Raw genomic sequence first — 23,621 nt, forward strand, 5'->3', positions numbered from 1 at the left:
GCGAAAGGTACACAAATATGGCGGATTTTGAAGGAAAAGTCAAACTTGACGTTGACTTTCATCTAAAAAAATCATAATGAAATAATTGCTACTGAGGTGGTGATGATGTACAGTGGAGATAAAGAGCTATCGTCGAACTTCTTCAAGAAGAGCATGACAAATATAAGGCGCAGAAACTATCAAAATGTCTGATCAAATTAGCGAGGTGGCCTTTTCGCAGCCGAAACTTCCAGCTATCGGAGATTCAAGGAGCTTGGTCTCCCAACCCACCATTACTACTTCTTCAGGCTTGAGTGATACTAGCGATCGAGAGAGGCTTAGTTCTCGGCCTATGAGTAGCGACGAATTGGAAGATGGCGATGTTCAAATCTTGCAGCAACAAGTTTCACGGAGTTTCGTGAACGCTTTGCAGCTAAACACGAAACAGTCCTGGTATCACCTCTGCGAAGTTCTGGATATTATCAAGCCATATTCGCATTTTTTAACTGGAACTCCACAAATAAGGCATTACGTCGAACGTGCTTACGTTAAAATCAATGCAAGCGGGGATGAAAATGATTACAGCTTTGTGAAAGAGAAACTGTTGGCTGTCTTTCCTAACGAGTTATCTGCTCCTCATGGAGGTGTTAGACAACAAGCTATCCCATTTCCAACTGAAACTTCTGTGGATAGTCTATTTACCCCAAGGGGACTCCAGCCATCATCATACAAAGGTGTAAAAATCCCTCGTGGGGTGCCAATTTTTCCTGGGGGTACCACATACATGTTTGATCATTCAGATGGAGAAGCAAAAAGTTATGGTCCTAAGTCGTTGTGTATGGAAGATCTCAAAAGAGCTCTTCCAGGAGTAGTGCGAGAGATAGCTATCAGAGAAGCCACATTAGGAGGGTCCTTAGGAACAACTGCATTAGCATTGGATATTGATCTACCACAAACACACGTTCCCACTCCACCATCCACACCAAGGAGGTCACCAAGTTTTCCTGTCATCAGGATACCATTCTCTGAATCAGGGAAGGTCACTCAACAGAGCAATGTTAAGAGAGGGATGCTGGGAAAGACTGGCAAAGAAGTGGTAGAAAATTTTGTCAAAGGACGATTCCTTGGTCAAGAAAACTTTGCCTTTTTGAATGTTGCACCTTCATTACGGTATGATCCATATAACCTGGTGGTTGTCCCTGAGGAAAAAGTGAATCCTGAACATTATGTGATTTCATCACATTGTGTTTTGCATGTGAATCCTGTTGGTCCATCAGAGACACAGTCATTAGCAGAATGGTACAGAGAAGCATGCTTGTTTAAAGCGATTTCAAGTATTGGTTTTTTCAAGAACTTTGTCATCACCAAAATGTTCAGGAAGTGGAAGAACATAAAGAAATTCAGTCAGTTTCTTAAAGTTGAGGCAGAGATTGAGAAGTCTCTCATTTCAAATGTCCCCAGTTTTGGATCAGCTTTAATTAGGATTTCAAGTCTCCTTCAAGACTTGGAAAAGGTCACTTTTCTACCATTTCAGATCAATTTCTCTTATTCCCTGGGGGAATTTGAGGACACTATTTTCAAAACTTGTGGCACAGGGCACAAATACATAGAAAAGTTTTTCAGTTACTGCCAAATGATCATAGCTAAAACACAGGAGAGTTGTTTTGAGTATTTAGAATACTGCAAAGGGCAGGTTAAAAGTCACCGCCATAATTATCAGGAATCACTTGCAGTTGCAAAGAAGAAGAGAGCAGTGAGACAACACAATCTGAAGCTTGCTCAAGACGAGATTAAAAGACTTGGAACCTTTGTATGTCTGGTGGACCGCATTATAGTTTCGAATCTTTTGAAATTAGTTCAAAAGAACATTTCTAGATTTGTGGATGAAGCAATGCTTGGCCCACGACCCGAAAGGGATGGGCTTTTTTCAGCTAAAATTGTGTTTGGGGATGACCACAAGCTTACTTTGTCACCATCTGTGAAGCAGTTTTCTCATGCTGTGTCTGTTGCAGTGGGTTGTGTTATAAGTGCTGCCTGTAATCTTTCACATCCAATGGAGCTAGGAAGCAATGCCAAACATTTTCAGGAGAAAGCGGAGAATGAAGCGGATGTTCAAGTGGGTTGTAGTGAACCAAATGATTTTGTGGCTAGTGACTCCATGAAACAAGGGTTAGCAAAAACTGGAGACAGACTCAGTGACATTGAAAAGTTGGTATTTAGTTCTGAAAAACAATCTGAAACATTATTGACTGGTGGACAACAACCCATGTCTACCAAATTGAATATGGTAAGAATTAAATACAGGGGTACCTTTTTAGTTAAAATATTATTTGAATTATTGTTGAGGTATATGGTGTAATTGTTAATGTTATTTCACATGACTAATCCGCAAGTTTATCTTCTTAGACCCCACATCCTCAAACCCTGGGAAGAGATGATCAAGATAATGCAGATACTTTTGGAAGCCCAACCACAGTCACAAGGACAGATGATGAAATCTATGAAGATTTAGATGGTCTGAATTCTGATCTGTCAATTGCAAGAGATATGTCAGGACAGGCTACTCTTCAACTGTGCTTTCGTCAAGAGCCTAATGGTGGCCTTTTAGTGGAAGGGCAACGCTTCCAAGATTTTGCAGTTGAAAAGAGTCCCCTGACCAAGGAGAAACTTGGGGAGATAATGCTCAAGAAGTGAGTTGTGTTCTCATTGCTCCTCAGGAACTACGAAGCAATAATCATCTAAGGAAGAGTTATCCTTTTTTTTTTCTTATCTATTAAGTAAACAGGTCACAGAGGCTATTGAACGACAAGTAGATCTGCTATCACAAGCCACTGAAGAAGTTGAGCAGTTTTGTGATGATCACAGCTGGGTGGCCACAATCCATGAGTTTGTTTCTTCTTGGGGGAATGGTGAAACACATGAGTGGAGAGGTCAACTGACCAGTAAAATTGAGGTACAGTGTACTGTATAGGCAATTTTACAACTTGATTTTCTAAGTTAAGTATCTAGTGGAGAGCAAGGACTGAAAAAAGAAAAAAAGAACTGATTGATGCAAATTATAAAGTACTAGGGATCTATACTTATTCTTTTCAGTCTATTAAGGGTGATATTTACTTCTAGCTCAGATAAAAGTATCCACCTGCACTACATGTATCTTTATTATTAAGTAAAAATTAATGCCAAGGCAAATCTATTTAATTTGATTGAATATCAAGAGGCTTGTGCATCGAAAGCTCTCATTAGTTCTTTTTTGGAGCTCTCAGTTAACAAGCATGCACATCATCTGGTATGGTTAAATACAGTTTTATTGTATATTATAGGTGGCGGAAAATGAAACCACTTTTTTCTTTTTTGAAGTTTTGAGGTACATGTAAATATTGGATGGGTATTATACAACTGTACCACAAACATTTAATTCTCTTCAATTTTTGTAGCTTTTTCCTTTAATTTGTGTGTATCCATTGAGCTAACCACTTCCAGGTTAGCTCAATGGATAGAGCGCTGGACTGTTGTGTGGGAGGTCGAGGGTTCGAGCCCCAGCTGGACCAACACTCAGGGTCTTAAATTAATTATTGAGAAGAATTTGCTACCTTTCTCTAACATCAAGAAATGGTTAGATATTCTAGTCTTCTTGGATAGGGACAAATAAATGGAGGTCCCATCTCCTGCAGGGTTAGGGGCAGGAGACGTTAATTTCCCACGCCTGAGATTACTGTGTGATGGATGTCCTCCCCTGGGGTGGGATAGGTGGGGGTATGATCTATAACACTACTGTGCAGCGCTATTGAATAGCAATAGAAATAGCACTGTATAAATACCATATTATTATTATATTATTATTATCACAAGATAACATACAAAAGAAAGGGAAATCACAATAACGGTTGCATTACAATCACAGTGACAATCACATCACAGTCACAATCACAATCACCTTAAAGAAATGTTTTGCAAACCAAAACCGCTACACATACTAGGTAAAACTCACTCTCTAAAATTCTCAGCATATGTCAATCCCCCAGAGATTGTCACTTGACATGCAACGTAATGTAAAATTGGAAATGAAACTAAAACAGAAATGAAGCAGTAGCCAACTTTGTCAATTTTTCACAGGCCCAATACCCAGCATGATATTTAATCAGATACAATGAATATATATGAAGTTCATATAATTATTTTGAACTGCGGTATTAAATACATATGATGCACGATCCTTCACTGTAGATATTTCGCTATTGTATAAATAGCGCTATCTACTGCGAAGGATTGTGCATCATATGTATTTAATACCGCAGTTCAAAATAATTATATGAACTTCATATATATTCATTGTATCTGAATTATCATCACGGGTTTATTATGAATCAACTTAACTGCCTGCTCCCAGTTGGCTTGTTAACTCAAATTGATAGAGCACTGCACTAGTATCGCAGAGGTCAGTGGTTCGAATCCCGTACAGGCCTGATTTTTTTCAGGTCTGATTTTCGCTATTGTATAGCGCTATCTACTGCGAAGGATCGTGCATCATATGTATGATATTTAATATATACCACTTAAAGGTGCAGCAGGATTTGTTTGATTCACTTTGAAAGGGAAGGAGGGGTTATGCTGTGCAGGGTTTCCCATCATTGTGGCTCGCATTCAATACCTGGTCAACTGAATGTCAGTGTGGCTTGAATTTATTGTAATGTTGGTTCTACTCCTCTTCTTTTGATTTTTCTCTTATCTCTGTTTTCTTCCATCCATGAACGGCATCCTCCCAAACCCCAATGCTTGACTCAGAGACACTGAACTAATTAAGAACTGGCTTGTGGACTTGATATAATATAAAAACTACAACTTTTATTAATATTAATTCATTTATTTATTTATTGAATAGCAACAACTGAACCAGATCAAGACATGGAAAGAACAAGTGTTGAGCATGGCCAAGAGTTTTTGCACCCAGAATGGAATATTTTTTGTGGACTGCCATAAAGTACAGGAGGTGCTTCTGCCACAGTTGAACACCATCTTTAAGGAGATGGTGCTGTCAATCATTACAGATGTCATTACATTTTCTGATGAAGTGGTCAAGGATGTTGACGAGCTATCAGAAGTATGTGTAGTTATAAGCTTCATCTTTTTGTTAGTGTTATTGTACAACTGTAAGAGTATTAAAATTAAAATTTACTTTTCTTTGACAGACGTTCAATCAAGTTGTTTTTCAAGGTTTTGCTGAGTACCATTCAATCATTATTTTGTAATGAGGTGTTACCATGAATCCCATGTACATGTAAATCCAAGTTATTTTTAGTTAGATAATGAAGAATTACCCATTCACTATCCACTACAACATAATTACAATATTTTTCTGTGATCTACCTACTTCAAAACAAGAGGCAAACTTTTTATATTTCAGAATAATGGACACCATATTCTATTGCATACATTCCCGGACAAAAATATATCAAAAAAAGAATCACTTTGAAAATGAAAAAACCAAGTGATCCATGTCTAAATGCTTTGCATTGAAAGAAATTAATATTTTCCAAGAGAAAAAAGGACCATCTGCTAGCAGACAAAATTTAAAAGCAGCTAGGATTGCATCATGTTGTAGCGTACAAAGTTGCCGAAGTTGCATAATTTTTTCATTGCTTTCGGGGGGGGTGGGGGAATGGCCATTAAGGCGTATTTTGAACTTTTCGATTTTTTGGAGAAAAAAAGCACGATAGAACTTTTTGGTATAATTTTCGAAAAAGGTTCTTTAACCCATTAATGGATGCAGCTTTTGTGAAAAACTGTGTTTTGAAGCTAGTCGAGCAGATTTCGGGTCACTGTTGTGGTTTTAAAAGCTCAAACTTACCAAAAACCCATTGACAGCTCGTACACTCGACGGCCTTTCGATCCAGATGTAAAATGGTGGCCTGAAAATCTTGGGCACGCACAGAAAGCAAAATTTCAAGATAGTTTTTGGGTTGAAAAGTAATGCCCCACTTATGACTTCTACTTTTCTCTCTTTCTCCTGCCCTTTTTTTCCCCTTTCCTTGCCTGAAGCTTCTCCTCACTTGCTGGAAATTTAGTAGGCTTCATTTTGGTGTAGAGATTTTTTAGGAAACTACTCATTATTTTCAAACCACATGCTCAGAAAGGTAGGTGAGTAATGGAACAAGATTTTCGTGCAGATTTTCAGGTCAAAGTTACGTGGTTTTTTGGCTATTTCTATAATCTCCTTCACTCAGTTGCACTCATTCTGGTATCGTTTGTAAGATATTTTCAACCTGTTCAAGTACGTGCTCAAAGTCGTGCTCCAGGGTTAAAAGTGATGATGTCACAAGGCATAGAAAGGGTGTGGGTCCACATGGGCGCATACGGACGCACTAGATGTCAATAGGTTAAAAAGGTGCTTTAGAAAAAATAAAAATGAATTACGAAATTCTGCAACTGGCGGCGAATTCTCGATATTTAGTGTCAGTGGCTCTTAAGACTGGGCTGGTGGAATTATGAGCCAATGCAAAAGCGCATAATTTTAACTCAAACACATAATTTGCATAATCCTGTAAAAATGCATAATTTCTGCATAATTCTCGATATTTCAATGAAAATATGTCCTAAAAGATAAATTTTCCTACCTTAAATAGTTTTTTCAAATTGTAGTGAATTTTGATGGCAAAAACTGTATTTTTAATCAAAAAGATCGTGTCCAACACACAGGAAAACAAGTAAAATCCAACAGGCCTCTTGTCTTTTGCTGTTGGAGACCTGGGCTCTAATTGTTGACTTGCAAGCAATATGATTGGAGGAAAAAGAACCAATCAACGCTTCTGAAAGAAAAATGGTGCCATTTTGGTAAATTTATTCCAGAAACTTTCTTTTCTGTTCTTTTCATATTTAAAATGGAAAGTTTTTTCAAACCAAAGAAAAAAATAATATAACGGCCAAAGAGAGAGTTAAGCAATATATCCTGGCAAATAATTATTAATAATTAGGTTTTCTTAATATGAACTTATAATTATGTATATTAAATTTAAAATAATTTTTATAATTATGTAAAATTCAATACTTTTAATATTGCACAACTTGCATAATTTGTGCATAATTTGCTAAATGTGGCGCAATTAATTAAAATGGTGCATAATTTTTCATAAAATATTGCATAATTCCCCCAGCCCTGTTAAGACTTCCAGTTTTTAGGCATTTCCGTTTCCGCTCAAATTGAAATTTTTTCAGTTTGATTTCGATGAATGCATTGTTCGATGTAATTACTGAATTTTCATGTGTTTAGAACTTCGAATTTTATATTGGACTTCAATGCAAAGCATTTCGACATGGTTCACTTCATTTTTTCATTTTCAAAGTGATTCTTTTTTTGATATATTTTTGTCCGCGAATGTACGCCATAATATTCTTTGAAGTGTATCACGAACAGTAACTTCTGTTAAATGAGCTGGAACGGGTATTTTAATGAAACTTAAGATGTCATGATAAAAATCTTTTATTATTTTACCGTTATTGACATTGGTTTCATGCTTTATATCACCTTAGCTTTTGAAAGATCAAAAGACAGACATCAAGGGATTTTCGGATTTCATGCAAAAGCTTTCAACTGTCAAAGAGCATGTGTCTAGATTGAAGGAGAAAGTGGAGTACATTAAAAATCTTTATGAAGTGAGTCCACTAATAGTTTTTGGATTATTTTATCCTGGGACTAACCCGATATTATAATATTGAACTAATTTGTCGAGGGGAATTATCATGTCGCCTCTTTATTTTAATTCACATCTACTGTACTTTGCTGCAGGTGATCAGGAGCTGTTACAGGCAACTGACTCCTGAAGAGGAAATTATGGAAGAAAAGGTATTTGCACCACTCAGTTTCCATTTTCTAACATGTGTTTGTGTAATGTTGTGTTGGTTGTGTGGATTGTAGCAGAGTTAAATGTTTATCCCTTAGGATACAAATAGATAGACTTCTTAATCGCTTTCCTAGCTAGCAGTAAAATTGATTAAAAGAAAAATTACCTGCAACATATACATGTTTTAAGTAAAATTAAAACGCTTTTTAATTTGATAAAAAATTTGGTTATAGCTCCCCTCTGTTAATTGAGAATGTTGAGAGCACTAGCGTGAGAAAAAAATATGTATGAATTCCAAGCCTGTGGAAGGTAGACAAGTCATATTTTTACTACTTAGACTAAGTATACATTATTGGAGGAGTTGAATTGGGGGCAACTGAGAAACAAATGCAGTTTGGAGGAAGGGTCTACACCTGTAGAATGATAGTATGTAAAGAAGTAAGTAAAGACTTTATTTAAAGAGGGTAGCACTAAAAAAGTATAAAAATACTGACAAACCCGTGGCCCTCTAAAATTAGTTATGTACATTATATACGGATGTTAAAAACTATGGCATAACTATGAGATAATATAATGAATAAAAAACAAGAAATAAGAGGTAAAATCAATTAATAGTACAATAGTCTAACTAAATCACAGAATAAAATGATTTAAAAGCTGCTGTTTTTCAAAGAATTTTTTCTGAAGAGAGTTCCTAAAAGAATTTAGCAATGCTATTTTCCACATGGATAGCGTTTAAAGCTGTTCCAGGCTTGACAGGCAGTCACAGTAAATGTTCGTCCTCCTTCAGTTTAATGTTTGATAATGGGGCAGCCATTAGGCATACCTAGTCTGGCGTGAATGAGTGTCGCTAGTAAGCTTAATTAAACTTTTAAGATAGTTAGGTACATGCCCTTGTACACGCTTGTATATAATACAGCTTTTAGTTAGTTTAGCCTGTTTTAAAAATGGTATCCAGTTTAGTTTATTGAACAGTTTGATGGAGGAGGCTAATGATAATCGGTGTTTAGAATAACTCTAGCAGCCCTCTTCTGCAACTTTAGAACACGGTTAAGGCAATGTTTATCACAGCTCGTCCAAACCACATTTACATAATCAATTACCAGTCTTATCATGGTGTTATAAAAAATAAGTTGATGTTTTAGAGGTAGACAATATTTAATTCTCTTTAAAATGCCCATCCGCTGAGAGAGCTTTTTAGTCAATTTCTCCACATGAGGGATAAATGTTGGTTCGTGGTCGATTTCTAGTCCCAAAAGCTTTGCACAACAAATGTTCTCAAGTTGTTTTCCATTAACAACTACAGCAAGGTCATGGTTAATTCTGGTAGAGAGTCGCTTGCCAGCAATGGTAAGCAATTTTGTCTTGCTCTCATTGAGAGGAAGTTTATTAGCTGTTGACCATTGGTCGACCTCAGAAATTGCTGTAGTCAGTGAACTTTGAAGAACATCAACAAAGTCAAAGTTAGCAGCAGAGGTTAGCGTGGTGTCATCTGCATAATTATATAGGTAAATTTGAGCCGACCTTGCTCACATGTAGCAGAAGATCGTTAATATAGGCGATGAAAAGGAAGGGACCCGAAATTGAGCCCTGAGGTATGCCATGATGAACATAAGCAGTAGGGGATTCTATGTTACCCATAGATACCGACTGGCGCCTTTCATTCAGATATGATCGAAACCAGATTAACAATTTGTTGTCAAGCCCATATGCTTGAAGTTTTTGTAATAGAATTGAGTGATCAACCATGTCAAAAGCCTTGCAAAAATCAATTAAAATCACACCACTTGTGCGATCATTGTCAAGGTTAAACAGCAGTTCGTTGATCATTCCAATAAGAGCAGTTTCAGTACTGTGAAGCTTGCGAAAGCCGGACTGCTTAGAATGAATTAAATCATTGACACACAAATAGCTATAAAGTGAGTCATGTACATGCCTCTCAATTACCTTGGATCAGACAATTTTATTCGGAGATCACCTGATATAAATTCTCGTGCCTGTAACTACAGACCATGGCACCTGCTTGATATGTTTAGAAACTCAAATATTTGTCTTCCTGCAGGTTGTGTGTAATATCAGGTTTTTGTTCTTATTATGGAATCTGTTCCCAAATTATGTGATTATGTTATTATAATTCATTTTCTAGGTCTGGGCCACTTGGGAAAGTTTCTTGTTTGGTCTGCAGGAAGCATCAGACTTTGTGGAGGTTCACAAACCTCAAGTCTCAGCAAAGTTGGTAGAAACAATTAGTGTGAGTAAATTTTTTGGAATATTTAATGGAAATTGAAATTATGGGATTCCCGGTTAGCTCAATGGATAGAGTGCTGGACTGCTATGCAGGAGGTCGAGGGTTCGAGCCCCGGCTGGACCAACACTCAGGTTCTTAAAAAAAAAAGGATTGGGAAGAATTTGCTACCTTTCTATAACATCAAGAAATGGTTAGATATTCTGACTAGTCTTCTCGGATAGGGACAAATATATGGAGGTCCTGTCTCCTGCAGGGTTGGGGGTAGGAGATGTTAATTTCCCACACACGAGATTACTATGTGATGGATGTCTTCCCCTGGGTGGGATGGGTGGGTTTACTGGGCCTGCAGTGATTGGCGCAAGCTGTTGCGGTGTCCCTGCCTGTTGGTGAATCTTATAAATCATAAATCAAATCATGTTAATGTTGAAGGTGGCTTTTTACAAGGGCAATATATATATCTTATTAGACGTTTTGTTATGTAGTATCGCTGAGTAATTTTTATGGGTTGTGCCGTATTTTGACGGGCCCGAAGGGAGTCAAAATACAAATAACGAGTAAAAATACTCAGTGATACTACACAACAAACGTCTAATAAGTTATTTATTATCCAACATGCCAAACTGTTATTTCAGTGCGGGCGAATTTCGCAGATGTTTATTTATGGGGAGTGCGTGACAGAAGTATGCGAAGCGGAACGGAATTGGCACGTTGTTGTGTTGCTGTTTCTATTTTCATTATGAAGAAATTTTCTGGTCGTCAAGCTGTTTTTCTTCACTCGATTCATCTAATGAACTTGGATCTATATTTGCCAGTCATTCTGACTCTTCGTTGTTGGAAATGTGATTCAAATTGTCCGCCATTTTTTTTTTTTTTTCGTAACTACAATCCAATTCTTCGCTTGCGTGATGCGAGAAAACTTGTTTAACCGGTACTCTACAATAGACGAGTACAAATACCGTGTGATATTTGTACTCGTCTATGGCGTTATTTGTACTCATCTAAGTGTAGTTGGATAATAAAGAGTGTGATATGTTATGATATAATGATCTTGTTGAGGTACATGTTATTTGTCAATGTGTTAATCAGAGCCAAATTGAACCAAAAGGGAGCTACAATCTACCACAAAATTAATTGATGCAACATATACACAGCCACTTTAAATTTTGTTAAAAATAAAAAAGATTAAAAAAAAATCCATAGCATTTCACTTCCAACATGCTATGTCTTGTACAAACACAGGAAAAAAAGTGCACCATTGTACAGGGAAAGAGATGAGGGGTGTTGTTTCTTAGTTTAGAGATCACTAATAATGGTCTTTACTCTGCTGAAGTAAACGTCTCTTATCTTCAGACACTGCAACGCACTGCTGAAGAAATTGGCCAGTTAGCTACTACAGGGAAATTTCTTGATCCAAATGAGAAGCCATCTTCTGTTCTGCAGGACATGAGAGAGGTAAGATTTTTTTGCATGTGTTTGTTCATGAATGTACAGGTACTACATTAATTTTACTTATTAATCAATAAAATATCACTGACATTAAGTAAATCTCCTCCTTATGGAATGTCCAGTGTAAAGTTACCTGCAGTGTCAGGCATGGTGGCCTCATGGTTAGTGGGGGCTCAACTCTGGATCGAGTGGTCCTTCTGAACCCAGGCTGGGGACGTTGCATTGTGTTCTTGGGCAAAACACTAGCTATCACCATGCCTCTCTTCACCCAGGTGTTAAAAGGGGTAACCCTGTGATAGACTAGCATCTTATCACATCCCCAGCCCGGCTAATGGGCCTCTTGGTTTGTAAACAGACTCTACCTTTTTATAGGTACCAGTGAACTGTAGATAGTCATTATCTTAATTTATCATTACAGTTCTCAAGCTTTTTTCAATTTTTTTTTGTAGCTGAAGGAGAAATTTGTTGGAATTCAGAACAAGCTAGCAGACCTGAGCAAGTGTCAAGCTGTTGTGCTTGGAAGGGAATACGACTTGGGACACATCACTGGTATTCTCCATGCTATTGAGAAAAGGCAAGAACTGTGGAAGTATTGTGATTCATCATCCTATACCATTCGGGAGTGGATGCAGACAGTATTCAAGAAGGTATCCACTATTTTATGGCAATGTCATAAGCAGATGTAGATGTAATTATTGATACAACTATAATTATGTAATTTTCAGTCCTAATTTTTAAAGTAATTAATGGAGAACAATGCCTATCCATAACGCCTTCATGTTGAAAGAATTAAGTATTATACCACCAGAACATTCAACACACCAACCTCCTGAACATTTAATTGTCTGTATTATTAAATAACATTTGAAGCACCTTTGCATAACTGGGAAGGCGGAAGGGAGTATGTTAACTTTTGAGAGTGGTATTGCATTGGTAAATGCGATAAGTTTTCAAATGAATCTTCACATAAAAATTTAATGTGTATGTGCTGGTGATATTTAACTCCCAAAAACTCATTAGTATAATTCTCCTATTTAACTTTCTGTTACACAATATTAATGATGTTAGTTTGGGGAATCTGGTCAGATGTGATCGTAAATCTGTGTATGTACTTACATTTTACTTGACTGTGCATAACCAATTCATATTATTAAACTCTTATCAATTTTAGTCTAATGCATCCAATTTTCAGATGAATGTTAAGAAGGCAATGGATAAACTCACAGAATGGGCTCATGCTGGAGAGAAACTTAAAAATCATATTCCCGAGGATGACGAAGTTCTGGTTTCTTGGCTGTCTCAGTTGGAAGAGTTTTCCCAAGACTTGCCTTTCCTACTTCAACTCTCTAGTGATGCTCTTAAGGTACATGCAAGTCTACCGTTGGGACATGTATTAAAAATTTTGGTGCTGGTACCGTTAGTAGCTGACAACTGTTGAGGGTAGTCAGTTCTAAGTTAGTAGACCAGATTTCCAGGGTCAGTGGTTGAAAATAGTTGGTGCTGTAGGTTAGGTATTGCGCAGAATCCTAGTTACAGCATTAGCATAGTTTGTAAGTTAATGATGTTCAGCAATGTTATTATTGGCATCACCTTTTCCTATTGTTCATCCATATTCAGTCAGTCTTGTTGTGATTTCAATAGCATTGCTCAACAGCACTTCATAGTAAGAGGAAATCACCTATAAACGAACCAGGAACCACCTATAGAATGAAAATTGTTTGCTAATACCTGTAACCTTCAACATGAGATTTATTAGAATGATTATAAAGAGGTTGATAATCATGCCCAATCAGGCTTTGTGCTTGAAAGCTGCCAGCTTTTCTTTATATAGAGACAAAATAAGACAAGATTGACCCGATTTAATTTTGCAATCCAACCTTTTTAGAAATCTGGATCGATGCCCAAATGAGGCCTTAAAACAACAAAAGGTTTACATTTAATAATCCTTTTTATTTCTGCCAAGGGGTACTGGTTTGATTGCAAAAATTGTGTTTTTGCAATAATTGACATGCCACAGATACGATCCTTCAGTTATGTTACTGAATATGCAGAGCTATAGGTAAACAAGTTTGTAATATACAGGATGGTGTACATTCGTATGATGCACGATCCTCGCAGTAGATAGCGCTATTTATGCAATAGCGAAAATCAGACCTGAAAAAATTCAGGCCTGTACGGGACTCGAACCACTGACCTCTGCGATACTAGTGCAGCGCTCTACCAATTGAGCTAACAAGCCAACTGGGAGCAGGCCGTTAAGTTGATTCGTAATAAACCCGTGAAAGTGATAAATGAGATAGAATGAATATATGAAGTTCATATATTTTGAACTGCGGTATTAGATACGTATGATGCACGATCCTCGCAGTAGAGAGCGCTATTTATGCAATGGCGAAAATCAGACCTGAAAAAATTCAGGCCTGTACGGGACTGAATTTTTTCAGGTCTGATTTTCGCTATTGCGTAAATAGCGCTATCTACTGCGAGGATCGTGCATCATACGTATCTAATACCGCAGTTCAAAATATATGAACTTCATATATTCATTCTATCTCATGGTGTACATTGTATCTTCACGTTCTTACTTCATCTTTCTACAGTCTCGACACTGGAGAGCTTTGTTCATAGGAATGGGTCAAGATTATGATCCTTCCTGGGAATTTACAGTGGCAAACCTTTTCTCTTTCAATCTTGGCCGCTACAAAGAGTTAATAACAACAGTTTGTGCTGGGGCGGCAGCTGAATATGCACTGGAACTTCAGCTGTATCACCTGGCTCATGCGTGGGAGGAGAAACACTTCAAGCTCGCAAAGCATATTCCACTGATGAGACCCCGACTTGGAGATAAAGTGAGAAAGGCTAAAGGAGGAAGAAAGACTATGCAACCTGGAGCTGAGGTAGTGTAAATGCATGGAGTTACTATACTGAAAGTTTTTCAATCACACATGGAAGCATAATCAATGAAATAATCATTAGTGGTGATCCTGTTGTAAGTGCTCCTCAAGCCAGCATTAGTTACCCATTTTTTATCACCACCTTTACTTTTGAAGATGAAATAACTTGCTTACAATGATTATCCAAAATAAGGGCCTTTTGTGGTGATCCGTTCTTTGTTTCCAGTAAAACCGTGATGGATGGTTGGTTTTTTAAATGTTCAATTTGAAAAGTTTGGAATTTTGTCTTGAACAGAAGGCAAATGTGAAGTTGAAACCCAAGACACCAGCCTCTGTACCAGATATGTATATCCTCATTGGAATCGGTGAACTGAAGTGCATCATTGAGGTACATTTACATTAAAGTTAATTGTTACATATGTTGAAAATAAAAATAAAAGAATCAATGGACATCCCTAAGGTGCTTTAATTCTTTTCCACTGTTTCCTGGTAGAATTGGAGTTTTTGGAGGGGGCAAACAAAGAGAAAAAATTAATCCCTTAGAGAAAGAGGAAGTCTGAGTCAGTAGCAGACTCAAGTTGACAACCTAGAATGGTACCGGGGTCACTGGAGGAAGGCACTTGTGTCTCCTTGTAATTTTTATGAGTTTACCAAACCTTGCCCAACTATTTCTCTGTAAAAGTTGATAGGTGCTGGGATCTACTCACAACAGCTTAAATAATTTTTGTCTGCATGATCTGCAAAGAGAAAACAGCCCTTTCATGGGATGCCCGATGCTAACGTTATCCTGTCTCTTGGCTGCAAACTGCAAAACATTTTTCCTTTTAGGATAATCTCGTCACTTTGCACATCATGTTGACATCTCCCCATGTAGCAGATTTGAAACCAATGGTAGAAACTTGGGTCACAAACTTGCAGGAAATTGAGAGCATTACAGACATTTGGGCAGACTGCCAGAAGAAGGTTTGTTTCTAAGAAGACTTGCATGTATTTTCCTCATTTTTGAGTTTGGCATGCATTTCCATGGGGTTTGGTTAATAAACCCGACTCCTTCAATTTTAAATTTGTAAATTAGTCTCTTGCTTTGTTTCATTTTGTTGTTGTTATTGTTTTTTTTTTCGGAGGAGGGGAGGGGAGGGGAGGGGGGGACAAAGTGGGTGCTTCCTCACCTGTACGAATGGTACGGTAGTAATATGAAAATATGCGTGGTTATTGATCCTGTTTTGTTCTCGCAGCTGGTATCAGTTAAATTACTTGGGTCTGAAATTGGATACTCTTTAGATGCGGGGTTTTGACTTGATTATGGTGAAATTGCTCTTGTTGAATCTGGATCAAAGTAATGAAAACCACTTAATTTAGTCTGAAATAGGGTGAGAGTGTTTCAAGAGGTATGTCGCACAGCATTAGCTTTTCGTAATGCGTACACACTCACACAGGAGTCTAGAGATGTACATGTAACCCTTAATTGATGCATGGTGTCTGACATTTCAGTGGCTCTACCTCAGTAATGTTTTTGCGGAGCCAGAATTAAGAAGGTCTTTGGAGGACAGCAGCCAAAATTACCGCGATGTTGATGAAAAATACAGAGTAAGTTCATTCTCATAACTCTTTGGACTGGGTATTGATATGGTGCATTGTGGTGAAATGTTGTAAAATCAATATCAAGGTGAAACAAAAGATTTCTCAGTGAGAACAAGCAAGCTTCGCCCGAGGCGTTGAGAACGAGGGGACCCGTTTAAGTTTTGCATTTTATTGGTCGAAATGACGACGGGAGTTTTCTGGCCAAGCAACGAGCAACAAAAAACAAAGCGAAGGATACAACGCTAATTTTTCTTAGTGCTACAAACTATGGCACAGTGATGTTATTTCTCTGAGAAAATTCTTTAAGAATGATTTGAACTGTTTTATGGCTCAACAGATAATAAATACCAGGAAAGTAGTTCAAGCGTCTTTAGTTTTTTGATGATTTAAAATCATTTTTTATTGTCCTTTCTCTTTTCTTTATCCCAGGAATTTGTGCGAGTAATCTCGAGGGATCCCAAAGTCCTATCGGTGTTGCCCTTAAAGAAACGGGGAGAGAAAGGCTGGAGAGATCTGCAGGGAGACACCTTAAGGGAACTGCTGCTAGAGCTCACAAGAAAAGCGGTAATTTCTTTTAATTTGTAATGGAGCAATTTTATTCATGGTTTATTTTGTTCATTATCCAACGTTTGTCCTTTCTGTGGATCGGTGATGGATGTTAGCTGCATTATTTGCAGGTCTGTAAACTTGGCGCCAATAGAGAGCTTTTGAATGTCTCAGGTCCATTTCAAACGTCGAACTTCACGACGAGCTTCATGAGACGAACTAAACTAGGAGAATTAATGTCATGCTAAATTCGAGGACTGAATCACTTGAGTTTGTCCAGCTGAATTGGATCGACCAACACGTTCTGTCCGTCAACTCGGACGGATAGAACGTGTGAAGATTGACTGGGACATTCAACATCTGTTTTTTTTCGTGAATCGAACTTAATGAATAAATTACATATTGCTTTATTTGAACTCCTGCTGAACGAAAGATTCGTTTTTTCTTGGTTGGACGAATTATGTTCCAACGGTCGAAATTTACCCGTTTGGGTAAATGTGAAGTTCGACGTTTGAAATCGGGGCCTCAGGAGTCTCAGTAATCTGTCTTCACCCTTCTTACCTCTCTAGCTGTCTTTATCATGCAGTTGCATACCATGCCTCTTGCATACTCATGTTACTTGTCCTATCCTTGATTTTTTTTTTTAGGAGGAATTAATAAAAATGGTGGGTGAATACACAGACAAAGCACGTGTCGTATTCCCACGGCTCTACTTCCTCAGTGACAATGACCTTTTGGGTCTGTTAGCCTGGTCCCGTGACCCAAAAGACCTGTTACCATTTGTAAGGAAGTGTTTTCCTGGTATAAAGAAACTTCAGTTTGCTTTGCCAAGAGATAGTAGTTTGAGGCTGGCCAGCACCCTGGACACAGCATTGAATGGTAATTACTGAATTGTGGTCTATAAAAGGAAATGGATATATACTGGCATGGCTTAGACGATACCACAAAGGTTTGGTCGTTTGGGGTGACCGTCTCGGTTCTCCCCCATCCTAGTATCAGCACTGCACTGATGAGGCCCAAACAGTACTGTCTGCAGTTAGTTATATATATATATATATAAAAGAAAAATAAAATGATCATTTAATTGTCATTCGGTGATTGTATTGGTTTGGCGTCAATACGCCTTTTGATTGGTCCAGAAAACTTGTGCTTTCCTATCAAGCAGTCAAAGGCAAGACTGAACGATTCGTAACCTGGCATTCAGCTATTCAGGAAATAGGGCCGTGTATTTACGTGTATAATTTTGTAACAACTCTTGGTTCCTTTCCTGATCGACGAGGTTAATTACTTTGGGTTGTTTTGCGAAAGAAAATTTCAAAAGAAATTGCCGAACTAGAGAGGCAGCAGTATTGATGGAGCCTATGAATATACAGGAAAGTATGACTCATAATGCCCAACATATAACGGTCGAGCAGGATAATCAACGTCTTAACAAGGTCTTACGATTGTCAGGGCTCGACACTAACGGTAGCCAACTAGCCACAGACTAGTAGAAATTCAGTTTTGGTTGGTGGTTTTCGATTTCCACTAGCCAGTTTGGTTAGTAAACAAACTGAAATTGTTGTAACATCTAAGTTGTCACTAGCCAATTGGCTAGTAAGTTGAAAAGTTGATGTCTAACCCTGGATTGTGCTATATTTCTTTCAGCCCATCTTTTGCAAGTCACTGCCATGGAAGGTGTTTTGGAAGAAGTGGTTCCTCTTCTATCAGTTATTCCCGCTTCACCACGTCCACAAAGCTGGCTCGTCACACTAGAGGAGAGGATGCGGAATACGTTAGTGAAGAGTCTTGCTGAGTGTGTGGACAGAAGGCTCAGGGGAAGAGAGAGTCCCAGAAAGATTTTGGACTTAATAACTTCATTCGGTAAGGCTATTGTGTTTCAAGAATTCTTACGAGGCCAAGCTTAGAGTTTTTTATGCGTGTAGATAGTCAGAAGCGTTTTTAACTTGAAAAAAAAAGGCACCTTGCATTTAAATGGGAGTTGCACACTTAAAAAAAAAAAAAAGAAAGAAAGAAAGAAAGAAAGAGAAATATGATTCTTTTGTTGTAAATGTGACTCCTGAGCCTTACAGCCTGTTAGGAATTTTGGAGATAAATTCTCGCCAAAAAAATGATAATAGACTTGTAACTTAACTCTGGGTCAACTTTTAAAAGCGTGCATCGCTGTGCCAAAGGAGGCGGTAGTGCTAACCTCTGTTCTTCTGTTACTTAGGGGAACAAGTTTTTCGTCAAACTTCTAACTCTGTGAATGATTCCAAGCAGACCTCAAAAGAGGAGCAGAATGATGGCTCAGAAGCAGGTCAAATTTTCTTGAAATTTCCAAGTCAGTGTGTTGTAACAGCAGAGGCAGTTGTTTGGAACATGAAAATGACTGAGGTGTTACAAAATAGAAATCTACAGGGGCTGTCGAATCTTAGGTATGTTTGTAGGCAAGAATTGCTTTTTGGAAAGCTTGATGATATAGATTACTTCTTGTGGTTTCTGAGTTATTTAGTCATACTAGGAATAAGATACTAGATCAAAGGAGTTCTGCGTGAACGCATAGCGTACCATCACGTGTTAGGATAAATATGCTGCTTTTCTATCACAATTGCTGCAATCTGATTGGCTTCCTTACTGGATGTCTATTGAAAGGCAGATGGCGAGTAGAATGGGTCGCCAAGCAATGTGCGGTTTTAAATCAAATAAGAAAAAAACACAAGCCAGACCTGTTATCAAGTTTGAAACAAATAGTACATGTACATGTATACTATATATGAGATAATATGATCTCGATTTCTATGCGTGGTAGATGTTGAGAGCTTGAAATCTCGAGCTCATGATCTAAGTGTGTAGTATGATGAAAATGGCAATTTACGCTATGGCATGAAATATTTTTCCTTTGTCTTGTTCAGAAAATCTCTCGTCTCTTATGTGGATGACCTGGCACAGATCATCAGGAAGACCTTAGAAAATGAAAGCAGCACCCCAGCTCATGGTCGTCTTGAGTTGCTGTTATTTGCTTTAGTCGGCCTGGTGATAAATCAGAGAGATATTGCCACGGGTCAGTAATGTATTTTTTACTGATTACATACACATTTACTTGTTCTCTTCTATTCGAACAGAATTTTTGTTCATGTCAAGCAATCCCACTACCACATTGTTGACGACAGTTAAGGAACGTTTTGCACAGACTAATCAACTGAGTTGTTGCTAGACTGTACATAACATACATTGATTTATCCAAGAACAATTTTCCATAAATGTCACAAACGATACATAAGTGCATTGGTTAACCTTCTCTCCACCATTCAGATCCCAAAGTGAAACATTAGTTTCTTTTGTACTTGACTGTGTGTCTATACGTGAGGCTAGTTATTCCTAGCGATGCTACTATCCATTGCATGTTACAGAATTCGTCAACAACGGGGTCTTGGATGTCAATAGCTTTGAATGGAGTAGCCAGCTTCAACACCATATAGAGCAGAACAAGATCATTACATCACGTTACCAGGGAGAAGACAGCGGAGAGAACCAGATCTCAGCTATCCCTTCTACCATTCCCGTTGAGCATTTTTATGAGATTGGCTTGTGCAGCTTACATCAGCTTGGCACCAGCTTTGCGTATGGGTATGAGTACCTTGGACCCACACCGAGGCTTGTAGTCACACCACTGACGCAGAGATGCTTTCTCACTCTGAACATGGCTGTGAGGTCCCATCAGTGTGGTGTTCCTGTAGGACCCGATGGTATTGGGAAAACTGAGACCATCAAAGACTTGGCTAAGGTATAGCGCGAGTACGCTCCGTAAAAGAAGTTTTCTCCCTCTCCCTCCCCCCCTCGCTGTGTGACTCGTCTCAGATCTTCCACCCTTCAATGTGGTGACCGAGTATATTTGCCGAGCTGAATCTCGCGCGTACTAACTACCACCTGAAAGCAGGCTAAAAAGGTTTAGTATGGCTCTGTGAGGTTTCAGCAGATTTTCACTTGAGTAGAAGAAAACATTGCAATCCCATGTTTTAAGTTGTAATTTCCCTTGTTAGGTATTGCTCGCAGCTCCGATAGATAGATAGGTAGAGGGGATAGGAATTATGATTCAGATCTCATGTGAAATCAGGAAGGTCCTTATTCAATAATAAGTTCTTTAAAAGGAGGGCGTTGCCTTACTTTGAAGGAAAATTACTGGATGTGGTTCAAATTTCAAAGCAGATTAAATTTCATACTGAAGTAGTGTCAAATATTTGGAATGTAAACCGTCATCTCACATCTGATTGACGCTTTTAGTATATTTAAAGGTAACCTTTATATTACACTCAGACTCTTGGAAGGCATTTGGTCACGTTTAACTGCTCAGAACAGCCGACTACCTCTATGTTGGTCCGTTATCTATTTGGCATGATCCGATCAGGCAGCTGGGCCTGTTTTGAAAATATAGATTGTGTCGAGCCTGGCATTTTGTCCATCCTCGGTGAGCATCTCGCGAGCATCAGAACATCCATGAAGTCCTTGGAGAAGTTCGTTGTTTCTCAGTACACTGCTAGAGGAATCTCTAAGACAGACAACCCAGAAGTACGTGCTATTCTCTTTTTTCATGCTTATTCTCTGAAGCATTTCAGATCTTAAGAAAATGTGGTATGTTGTGGCCTGATGCGCCAGTTGAATTTCCCCGTCTCATCGGTTAGCAAGAAATGTGGCAATATTTGTTCACCTCCTTGTGTTAGTGCCTGCTATTCTCCAGTGAATTCACTGAATTCCATTTATTGCCACGAGTGCGAATGCGAGACTACAAATGAACATGAACTCAGCTACGACTTAAACTTTCTTGAAGGATGTGACTCAGAGTACAATATTCTTACCACCTATATCCCCGCGACTCATTTCAAGGTAGCATTTGCGAATTGTGATCGTTCATATGGTTCATGTAACTTGAACTTATTACGCTTGTCCTGCTTCAAAAGCTGCCTTTTTGCCTTTTAGAGCGAGACGGGCAAAAGAAGAAATAGTGTTACTACTCTAGACTCGCTCCCACAAGAAGCCTTTTCACCAAGTTATAGACCGGAGTCTAAATCGGTAAGGTTCGCCAAAATGTGAGATTTCCTTTTAATATTGTATGTAAGTGGTGTGACCTCCTAACGTGGTATTAGCTAAGAAGTTCACTAAGATCGAAAGAGTAAAGGTTGGTTTTTGTCATAACTTTAAGGTAACCATTGTAAGAATGGTGCATTGCGCGTGACGTAGTCTTTTTGTCCTTAGATCTTGGACCTTGGAGACATGGGTTGTGGAGAAGTGGTGCTTTTTAGTTGAATTTCCCTGTTTTTTGTTTTCAGGGAAGCCACGTAGCGAAACGAAAGAGGTACTTGTCAATCACAAGGATGTATGATCTCGAAGGAGGAGAGTACTATGAGAATGAAACGCAACAAACATATTCCCCTATGGAGCAACAACCTAAATTTCCTCAGACGTTTCATGACAAAGTGGCTAAAGTGTACAAAAAACAAACCAGCTTCAGAGAGTTTGAAATGCCTCTGCTAGGAAACATTGTGTTCGTAGGGAAGCTCATGGCAGCCAGTGCAATGTATGGTTGTTTCATGACCATGTCTGGTAAAAACTGTTTCAGTGCTGATCTGCCGGAAAACTTCAGGGTGAGTTTACATTTCTTTTCCTTTGTAACTAATTGTCGGTGTTTTCAAAAGAGGATAAAAGAGCGGTTTTGAGTGTTTTTGGGTCAGAATTTTCCTCAAGCAAGGATTTTGTCGATTTTTTGAGTGAAAAGTGCAGTTTCGTCCGTTGACATCTTTGTAGCATTTTTCCCTACGAACTTTTTGTCTGCCTGTTAGTTATTAGCTTTTGAAGGTAACACGTCTAATTCTGACGAAGAACATTAATATTTAAGGGGAAGAAATAGAAAACTAAATAAAGTATAAGTGTAAGTAAGACTAAGGCGATAGGACTTCTCTCAATTCCTTAACATGCGTAGCATTTCCCCGGGTTTTTGTTTCCAGAAATGGGATATTGATTTTATTGTGTGAAAATATTAGTAACTTTTGTCTTTGGTAATGTTATCAGGCTCAACTCAGGCCCGTATCTATGGTCTTTCCGGACTATCTTCCTGTAGTGGAAGTATGGTTGGTGTGCTGTGGTTTTACTGAAGCCAAGTCTCTCACAATGAAGATCAACACATTCTATAAATTAATTAATGAACAGGTAATCGTCCTCCTTTTTTCTTTTTTTTAGATTCTTCAGTTTTTGTCTATTTTGAGAATTATATAATTAAAATAACGGATCCCATGTGCAACGTAGTTAGTTAGACCATAATTCTTTTATTTACAGATGAAACTTGGTAAAAATGTTAGATCAACTATGCCGTAATTAATCCATATTTAAAGCCACAACAATGAACCGGGGGAATTTAAGTTAGAAATGGCGCGAGAAATGTTTCCTTTACAGCACTGTGGACTGAGATAACTCTACTCTTTTGTAAGGAATCTTAGAAAAATTTTACAGTAAAACCGACTTAATTTTTGTATGCATTCGATTTAAAACAATGACAGCTAGAAAGGGTTAACCAGAAGCGATGCGACCCCATGGCTTATTGTGCTCGCAATTTTTACACACATCGTTTTTCTCCCAATATACTAAATGCTCTTGACGGATCATTTTCTAAAATAATTTTCTTGAATCAGGAAGGTTTGAACAGCTTCCTTCATTCACCACTTGCAACTAATCGTGTTTATCATGGACATGTTCACTCATAGAGCCTTTGGGTTGCATCTTTGATAGTCGATGCTTTGTAATCCTGAACGGTTTAGGAATAAATGGTTTTCGAATATATTGACTGTGGTCTGAATTTTTGTGAAAAGGTGTCTTCCCAACCTCAGTACTCATTTGGATTGCGAAGTATGAAAATGGTGACCACCTTAGCTGCAACAGAGCTTCAGAAAGAAATCGCTAGTAAGAGAAGATCCACGATAAGTTCCCTTGCAGAGGCGTCGCAGAGTGAAGGTGGTTAGCTGGGTTATTTTCTGATTTACCCGCATTCAAAGTAATCTGGGTTCTATCGGGAGTTGAATGGTACAAAAATCCTAGTTCATTGAGTGATAGACAGGCACAACT

At 38.3% G+C, this 23,621-nt stretch overlaps 1 protein-coding gene across 1 annotated transcript in view; it reads left to right on the plus strand.

The window, feature by feature from the left end:
• Window positions 1-16: 16 nt before the first annotated feature.
• LOC111331219 (dynein heavy chain domain-containing protein 1-like) overlaps window positions 17-23,621 on the plus strand; it is a 50,449-nt gene continuing 26,844 nt past the window's right edge. Inside the window, exons 1-25 of the mRNA XM_022936278.2 lie at window positions 17-2,266; window positions 2,386-2,669; window positions 2,758-2,932; window positions 4,859-5,077; window positions 7,504-7,626; window positions 7,760-7,816; window positions 9,961-10,065; window positions 11,413-11,514; window positions 11,958-12,155; window positions 12,701-12,871; window positions 14,109-14,405; window positions 14,698-14,790; window positions 15,231-15,365; window positions 15,894-15,989; window positions 16,413-16,547; window positions 17,177-17,408; window positions 18,177-18,392; window positions 18,742-18,946; window positions 19,424-19,572; window positions 19,922-20,295; window positions 20,826-21,077; window positions 21,486-21,578; window positions 21,836-22,150; window positions 22,575-22,712; window positions 23,369-23,510. Of these exons, the coding sequence (XP_022792013.2) occupies window positions 185-2,266; window positions 2,386-2,669; window positions 2,758-2,932; window positions 4,859-5,077; window positions 7,504-7,626; window positions 7,760-7,816; window positions 9,961-10,065; window positions 11,413-11,514; window positions 11,958-12,155; window positions 12,701-12,871; window positions 14,109-14,405; window positions 14,698-14,790; window positions 15,231-15,365; window positions 15,894-15,989; window positions 16,413-16,547; window positions 17,177-17,408; window positions 18,177-18,392; window positions 18,742-18,946; window positions 19,424-19,572; window positions 19,922-20,295; window positions 20,826-21,077; window positions 21,486-21,578; window positions 21,836-22,150; window positions 22,575-22,712; window positions 23,369-23,510 (6,388 nt within the window). The 5' untranslated portion in view covers window positions 17-184. The remainder of the gene's footprint in view (window positions 2,267-2,385; window positions 2,670-2,757; window positions 2,933-4,858; window positions 5,078-7,503; window positions 7,627-7,759; window positions 7,817-9,960; window positions 10,066-11,412; window positions 11,515-11,957; window positions 12,156-12,700; window positions 12,872-14,108; window positions 14,406-14,697; window positions 14,791-15,230; window positions 15,366-15,893; window positions 15,990-16,412; window positions 16,548-17,176; window positions 17,409-18,176; window positions 18,393-18,741; window positions 18,947-19,423; window positions 19,573-19,921; window positions 20,296-20,825; window positions 21,078-21,485; window positions 21,579-21,835; window positions 22,151-22,574; window positions 22,713-23,368; window positions 23,511-23,621) is intronic.

The sequence above is a fragment of the Stylophora pistillata genome, chromosome 12 (assembly GCF_964205215.1).
Source record: "Stylophora pistillata chromosome 12, jaStyPist1.2, whole genome shotgun sequence".
Taxonomy (NCBI): domain Eukaryota; kingdom Metazoa; phylum Cnidaria; class Anthozoa; order Scleractinia; family Pocilloporidae; genus Stylophora; species Stylophora pistillata.